At 55.4% G+C, this 7,933-nt stretch overlaps 1 protein-coding gene across 2 annotated transcripts in view; it reads right to left on the reverse strand.

Moving 5' to 3' along the window:
• Positions 1-3,392, reverse strand: part of UCK2 (uridine-cytidine kinase 2) — an 84,239-nt gene extending 80,847 nt beyond the window's left edge. Inside the window, exon 1 of one of the 2 annotated variants that reach the window (XM_075321991.1) lies at positions 3,211-3,392. In XM_075321991.1, the coding sequence (XP_075178106.1) occupies positions 3,211-3,306 (96 nt within the window). In that variant the 5' untranslated portion in view covers positions 3,307-3,392. Of the gene's footprint in view, positions 1-2,509; positions 2,529-3,210 lie in introns of those variants that run through there. The other variant, XM_075321992.1, reaches the window with a different exon arrangement.
• Positions 3,393-7,933: the final 4,541 nt, after the last annotated feature.

Raw genomic sequence — 7,933 nt, forward strand, 5'->3', positions numbered from 1 at the left:
TTGTCCCTGCGGATTTTGCTGCGGAATTATTGTGCATGACACTTAATTTCTGCAGGTACTTGCGGTTTTTGCCATAAATAGTAAAAACCCGCAGGGACCAACCTGCGGAAAAAAACGCACCAAACCACAGCTAATCCGCATGCGGATTTTGGAGCGGTTTTTTACCGCATGTGCAGTAATCTTTCCAAATATCCATTTTCTAGTGCGCACAGAGCCTCAAGAAGGAAAGAAAGTCACCTACTGATAGATTTGCATTTTACCCCACATTGTTACTGTCGTGGTCTACACCATACCCTGCAGTACTGACATTACCATGGAGAGAACAGGAATCCAACCACATTGGTCCTGTGTGCACGTCGTACAGAAAGACAGGCAGCGCAGGGGAGGGCATACAACGGGGCAGCAATACGACTGGGTACAACAGTCATATGGAAACATGCTATGGAGAACAGTTTATGCACAGAAACCTCTACTAACAATTACTCAGTGCGAATCGGCCTATCTGCACCAGCTGCTGATAATTTTCAGCCCTGGGTATTTGGCCGGCTGGCTATTATGACCACAGAACAGATATCATCCACTCCTGCTGGTGCCTGAGCCGCACCTTTATCAGGCCCCAACACCTCCATTCTGAAGAAACATTGAGCATTAGAACTAGGTCAGGATGGAGGGCGCAGTCGGCAGATAATGGCACCCGGTATGGATTACTCGTGCTGCACTCACAGCACATGGCATCAAATAACTCCTGGGCACCAGTGTGCGGAGTCCAGGCCACGGGACCAAGGACTTCTAGAGCCCAGCCTCACCTGTGCAGGCTACACACCGGACTGCAAACGGTTAACCAGATCCGTCTCCCCACACCAGATGCAGCGTGTAGCACAAGCAGAATGAGGACGCGCCATTTCCCATCAGGTTCATGGAGCCCCACAATACCCTATAGCTTTCTGCTCAGGGGGTACCAGGTGTATTACACAGCGGTGTGCGGTACAAGCTATTGTGAGTGGTGGGCATGTTCTCATCTTTAGGTATATAAAGCGTCCCCAATACTGAGGCCTTTTCCCACAGATGCTACTGGAGACATCCAACACATGGGATACCCGGTGTACCCCAATACTCCATTATACAACTACACCAATACAGAGGAAAACAGGAGTGTACCCCAATACTCCATTATACAACTATACCAAGGAGTGTACCCCAATACTGAGGCCTTCTCCCACAGATGCTACTGGAGACATCCAACACATGGGATACCCGGTGTACCCCAATACTCCATTATACAACTACACCAATACAGAGGAAAACAGGAGTGTACCCCAATACTCCATTATACAACTATACCAAGGAGTGTACCCCAATACTGAGGCCTTCTCCCACAGATGCTACTGGAGACATCCAACACATGGGATACCCGGTGTACCCCAATACTCCATTATACAACTACACCAATACTTCACCATTACAGAGGAAAACAGGAGTGTACCCCAATACTCCATTATAGAACTATACCAAGGAGTGTACCCCAATACTGAGGCCTTCTCCCACAGATGCTACTGGAGACATCCAACACATGGGATACCCGGTGTACCCCAATACTCCATTATACAACTACACCAATACTTCACCATTACAGAGGAAAACAGGAGTGTACCCCAATACTCCATTATAGAACTATACCAAGGAGTGTACCCCAATACTGAGGCCTTCTCCCACAGATGCTACTGGGGACATCCAACACATGGGATACCCGGTGTACCCCAATACTCCATTATACAACTACACCAATACTTCACCATTACAGAGGAAAACAGGAGTGTACCCCAATACTCCATTATAGAACTATACCAAGGAGTGTACCCCAATACTGAGGCCTTCTCCCACAGATGCTACTGGAGACATCCAACACATGGGATACCCGGTGTACCCCAATACTCCATTATACAACTACACCAATACTTCACCATTACAGAGGAAAACAGGAGTGTACCCCAATACTCCATTATAGAACTATACCAAGGAGTGTACCCCAATACTGAGGCCTTCTCCCACAGATGCTACTGGGGACATCCAACACATGGGATACCCGGTGTACCCCAATACTCCATTATACAACTACACCAATACTTCACCATTACAGAGGAAAACAGGAGTGTACCCCAATACTCCATTATAGAACTATACCAAGGAGTGTACCCCAATACTGAGGCCTTCTCCCACAGATGCTACTGGGGACATCCAACACATGGGATACCCGGTGTACCCCAATACTCCATTATACAACTACACCAATACTTCACCATTACAGAGGAAAACAGGAGTGTACCCCAATACTCCATTATAGAACTATACCAAGGAGTGTACCCCAATACTGAGGCCTTCTCCCACAGATGTTCTGGAGACATCCGCCAGCTGGGACCACATAGGGTACACCCTGTATCCTCAGAGTACCTTACACCAATGCTCCAGCATTAAAAGACACTATACCGGAGGACCGTACACATATACATACCTGCGTGTATATTCTGAGCCCACACACAGTCTGACAGCGGCTGCCATGTGCCCCGCTGATTGCGCACCCCTCCCGCCCGCCGCCCTCACGGCTCGGGCTCCCTCCACCGCAGGAGGGCCACAGACCCATGCGCGGGTGGAGAACACGCGTCCACGTCGTGGCGTCTCGGAAGCGCCAGTCCTGACAGCACACGGCTCCCCCCCATTCATACTGCTCCTCTACGATAGGCAGCAACGTGCCCGACTGCCATAGCGGCTGCACCGGCCTGGGCCGCACACTGCCGTTCCCCGCACACTGCCGGCTCTGCACACTGCCGTTCCCCGCACACTGCCGGCTCTGCACACTGCCGTTCCCCGCACACTGCCGGCTCTGCACACTGCCGTTCCCCGCACACTGCCGGCTCTGCACACTGCCGTTCCCCGCACACTGCCGGCTCTGCACACTGCCGTTCCCCGCACACTGCCGTTCCCCGCACACTGCCGTTCCCCGCACACTGCCGGCTCTGCACACTGCCGTTCCCCGCACACTGCCGTTCCCCGCACACTGCCGTTCCCCGCACACTGCCGTTCCCCGCACTCTGCCGGCTCTGCACACTGCCGTTCCCCGCACACTGCCGTTCCCCGCACACTGCCGTTCCCCGCACACTGCCGTTCCCCGCACACTGCCGTTCCCCGCACACTGCCGGCTCGCGGCTGACTCACTTTTCCGCTGGCCGTGCCCCCACTGACCCCGATCAGGAAGGGCTGTCCGTTGTGCGGCGTGTGCTCGGGCAGTGATTGCTCGCTGTCCCCGGCCATGCTTCCCCTCGTGCTGCCTCTGTCCAGTCTCCAGTGTGTCTCGGCTCTCCGCTAGGCCCGCCGCTGCTGCTCCTCCTCTTCATGATGATGCCCTGATCTCTTATTTGAGGAGTCGGTGGGGGCTGGATCTAGCCCCTGTGACTGTATTCCCCGGCTGCTCGGCACGATGCCAGGCGGCGGCCGGTACCTGCTCTGGTCTTCGGTGTCATGTATGTGGCGGTAGTGACCTACACTCATCTGACTGCTAATCACCCAGAATATAGAGCCATCCTGTATCTGCCACCATTGTGACCGGCTCTACAGCCCCTCTATTATGGCGCAGACTCGACCTCCCGTCCATTCATCGTGCATGGAACAGAACAGTGCAATGTCAGACCATCCCATAGACAATGGAGCGGAGGCCGAGCTCCAACGTCTGTTCCGTCTGTTGCCCTGGGCACCGTCGGCAGGGGTCGCCTGGTGTGGCGTCCGAGGCCTTGTCCCTGCAGCTGAATTTTGTTGCCCCCATAGTGAAATTCGCCGCTCTCTGAGCTGATTGGAAAGCTGACAGCCGGCTCCCGGCATAACACAGGTCTATCAGCCACGGGTACAACTGACGCCTTCACCAGTCACCACAGCCTCAGGGTCAGGGCGACATAAGCTGCCAGATCAGGTCACTGCCACATAGGAGCATTGCATAGAGCTGAAGACCCCAAAGAGTCATTTTATTGGGAGGATATAAGGAAACAGTATGGGGAGCAGGGTGGGAACGGGTCTATAACATTATGGGGAGCAGGGTGGGAACGGGTCTATAACATTATGGGGAGCAGGGCGGGAACGGGTCCATAACATTATGGGGAGCAGGGCGGGAACGGGTCCATAACAGTATGGGGAGCAGGGTGGGAACGGGTCCATAACAGTATGGGGAGCAGGGCGGGGAACGGGTCCATAACAGTATGGGGAGCAGGGTGGGAACGGGTCTATAACATTATGGGGAGCAGGGCGGGAACGGGTCCATAACAGTATGGGGAGCAGGGCGGGAACGGGTCCATAACAGTATGGGGAGCAGGGCGGGAACGGGTCCATAACAGTATGGGGAGCAGGGTGGGAACGGATCCATAACAGTATGGGGAGCAGGGCGGGAACGGGTCCATAACAGTATGGGGAGCAGGGTGGGAACGGGTCTATAACATTATGGGGAGCAGGGCGGGAACGGGTCCATAACAGTATGGGGAACAGGGCGGGAACGGGTCCATAACAGTATGGGGAGCAGGGCGGGAACGGGTCCATAATAGTATGGGGAGCAGGGCGGGAACGGGTCCATAACAGTATGGGGAGCAGGGCGGGAACGGGTCCATAACAGTATGGGAAGCAGGGTGGGAATGGGTCCATAACAGTATGGGGAGCAGGGCAGGAACGGGTTCATAACAGTATGAGGAGCAGGGCAGGAATGGGTCCATAACAGTATAGGGAGCAGGGTGGGAACGGGTCCATAACAGTATGGGGAGCAGGGCGGGAACAGGTCCATAACAGTATGGGGAGCATGGCGGGAACGGGTCCTTAACAGTATGGGGAGCAGGGCGGGAACGGGTCCATAACAGTATGGGGAGCATAGCGGGAACGGGTCCATAACAGTATGGGGAGCAGGGCGGGAACGGGTCCATAACAGTATGGGGAGCAGGGTGGGAACGGGTCCATAACAGTATGGGGAGCAGGGCGGGAACGGGTCCATAACAATATGGGGAGCAGGGCGGGAACGGGTCCATAACAGTATGGGGAGCAGGGTGGGAACGGGTCTATAACATTATGGGGAGCAGGGCGGGAACGGGTCTATAACATTATGGGGAGCAGGGCGGGAACGGGTCAATAACAGTATGGGGAGCAGGGCGGGAACGGGTCTATAACATTATGGGGAGCAGGGCGGGAACGGGTCAATAACAGTATGGGGAGCAGGGCGGGAACGGGTCCATAACAGTATGGGGAGCAGGGCGGGAACGGGTCCATAACAGTATGGGGAGCAGGGCGGGAACGGGTCCATAACAGTATAGGCAGCAGGGTGGGAACGGGTCCATAACAGTATGGGGAGCAGGGCAGGAAGGGGTCCATAACAGTATGAGGAGCAGGGCGGGAACGGGTCCATAACAGTATGCGGAGCAGGGTGGGAATGGGTCCATAACAGTATGGGGAGCAGGGCGGGAACGGGTCCATAACAATATGGGGAGCAGGGCGGGAACGGGTCCATAACAGTATGGGGAGCAGGGTGGGAACGGGTCTATAACATTATGGGGAGCAGGGTGGGAAAAGGTCTATAACATTATGGGGAGCAGGGCGGGAATGGGTCTATAACATTATGGGGAGCAGGGCGGGAACGGGTCAATAACAGTATGGGGAGCAGGGCGGGAACAGGTCTATAACATTATGGGGAGCAGGGCGGAAACAGGTCAATAACAGTATGGGGAGCAGGGTGGGAACGGGTCCATAACAGTATGGGGAGCAGGGCGGGAACGGGTCCATAACAGTATGGGGAGCAGGGCGGGAACGGGTCCATAACAGTATGGGCAGCAGGGTGGGAACGGGTCCATAACAGTATGGGGAGCAGGGCAGGAAGGGGTCCATAACAGTATGAGGAGCAGGGCGGGAACGGGTCCATAACAGTATGGGGAGCAGGATGGGAACAGGTCCATAACAGTATGGGGAGCATGGCGGGAACGGGTCCATAAGAGTATGGGGAGCAGGGCGGGAACGGGTCCATAACAGTATGGGGAGCAGGGTGGGAACGGGTCCATAACAGTATGGGGAGCAGTGCAGGAACGGGTCTATAACATTATGGGGAGCAGGGCGGGAACGGGTCAATAACAGTATGGGGAGCAGGGTGGGAACGGGTCCATAACAGTATGGGGAGCAGGGTGGGAACAGGTCCATAACAGTATGGGGAGCAGGGCGGGAACGGGTCCATAAGAGTATGGGGAGCAGGGCGGGAACGGGTCCATAACAGTATGGGGAGCATAGCGGGAACGGATCCATAACAGTATGGGGAGCAGGGCGGGAACGGGTCCATAACAGTATGGGGAGCAGGGTGGGAACGGGTCCATAACAGTATGGGAAGCAGGGCGGGAACGGGTCCATAACAGTATGGGGAGCAGGGTGGGAACGGGTCTATAACATTATGGGGAGCAGGGCGGGAACGGGTCCATAACAGTATGGGGAGCAGGGTGGGAATGGGTCCATAACAGTATGGGGAGCAGGACAGGAACGGGTCCATAACACTATGGGGAGCAGGACAGGAACGGGTCCATAACAGTATGGGGAGCAGGGCGGGAATGGCTCCATAACAGTATGGGGAGCAGGGTGGGATTGGGTCCATAACTGTATGGGGAGCAGGGCGGGAACGGGTCCATAACAGTATGGGGAGCAGGGTGGGATTGGGTTCATAACAGTATGGGGAGCAGGGCGGGAACAGGTCCATAACAGTATGAGGAGCAGGGCGGGAACGGGTCCATAACAGTATGGGGAGCAGGGTGGGAACGGCTCCATAACAGTATGGGGAGCAGGGTGGAATCGGTCCATAACAGTATGGGTAGCAGGGCGGGAACAAATCAATAACAGTATGAGGAGCAGGGCAGGAACAGGTTCATAACATTATGGGGTGCAGGACGGGAATGGGTCCATAATAGTATGAAGAGCAGGGCGGGAACGGGTCCATAACAGTATCGGGAGCAGGACTGGAACGGGTCCATAACAGTATGGGGAGCAGGGCGGGAACAGGTCTATAACAGTATGGGGAGCATGGTGGGAACGAGTCCATAACAGTATGGGGAGCAGTGTGGGATTGGGTCCATAACAGTATGGGGAGCAGAGCGGGAACAGGTCCATAACAGTATGAGGAGCCAGGCGGGAACGGCTCCATAACTGTATGGGGAGCAGGGTGGAATCGGTCCATAACAGTATGGGGAGCAGGGCGCGAACAGGTCCATAACAGTATGGGGAGCAGGGTGGGATTACGTCCATAATAGTATGGGGAGCAGGACTGGAACGGCTACATAACTGTATGGGGAGCAGGGTGGAATCGGTCCATAACAGTATGGGCAGCAGGGTGGGAACGGGTCCATAACAGTATGGGGAGCAGGGCAGGAAGGGGTCCATAACAGTATGAGGAGCAGGGCGGGAACGGGTCCATAACAGTATGGGGAACAGCGCGGGAACGGGTCCACAACAGTATGGGGAGCAGGGTGGGAACGGGTCTATAACATTATGGGGAGCAGGGCGGGAACGGGTCTATAACATTATGGGGAGCAGGGCGGGAATGGGTCAATAACATTATGGGGAGCAGGGCAGGAACGGGTTCATAACAGTATGAGGAGCAGGGCAGGAATGGGTCCATAACAGTATGGGGAGCATGGCGGGAACGGGTCCTTAACAGTATGGGGAGCAGGGCGGGAACGGGTCCATAACAGTATGGGGAGCATAGCGGGAACGGGTCCATAACAGTATGGGGAGCAGGGCGGGAACGGGTCCATACCAGTATGGGGAGCAGGGTGGGAACGGGTCCATAACAGTATGGGGAGCAGGGCGGGAACGGGTCCATAACAATATGGGGAGCAGGGCGGGAACGGGTCCATAACAGTATGGGGAGCAGGGTGGGAACGGG

This window comes from Anomaloglossus baeobatrachus, chromosome 8 (assembly GCF_048569485.1).
Source record: "Anomaloglossus baeobatrachus isolate aAnoBae1 chromosome 8, aAnoBae1.hap1, whole genome shotgun sequence".
Taxonomy (NCBI): Eukaryota; Metazoa; Chordata; class Amphibia; order Anura; family Aromobatidae; genus Anomaloglossus; species Anomaloglossus baeobatrachus.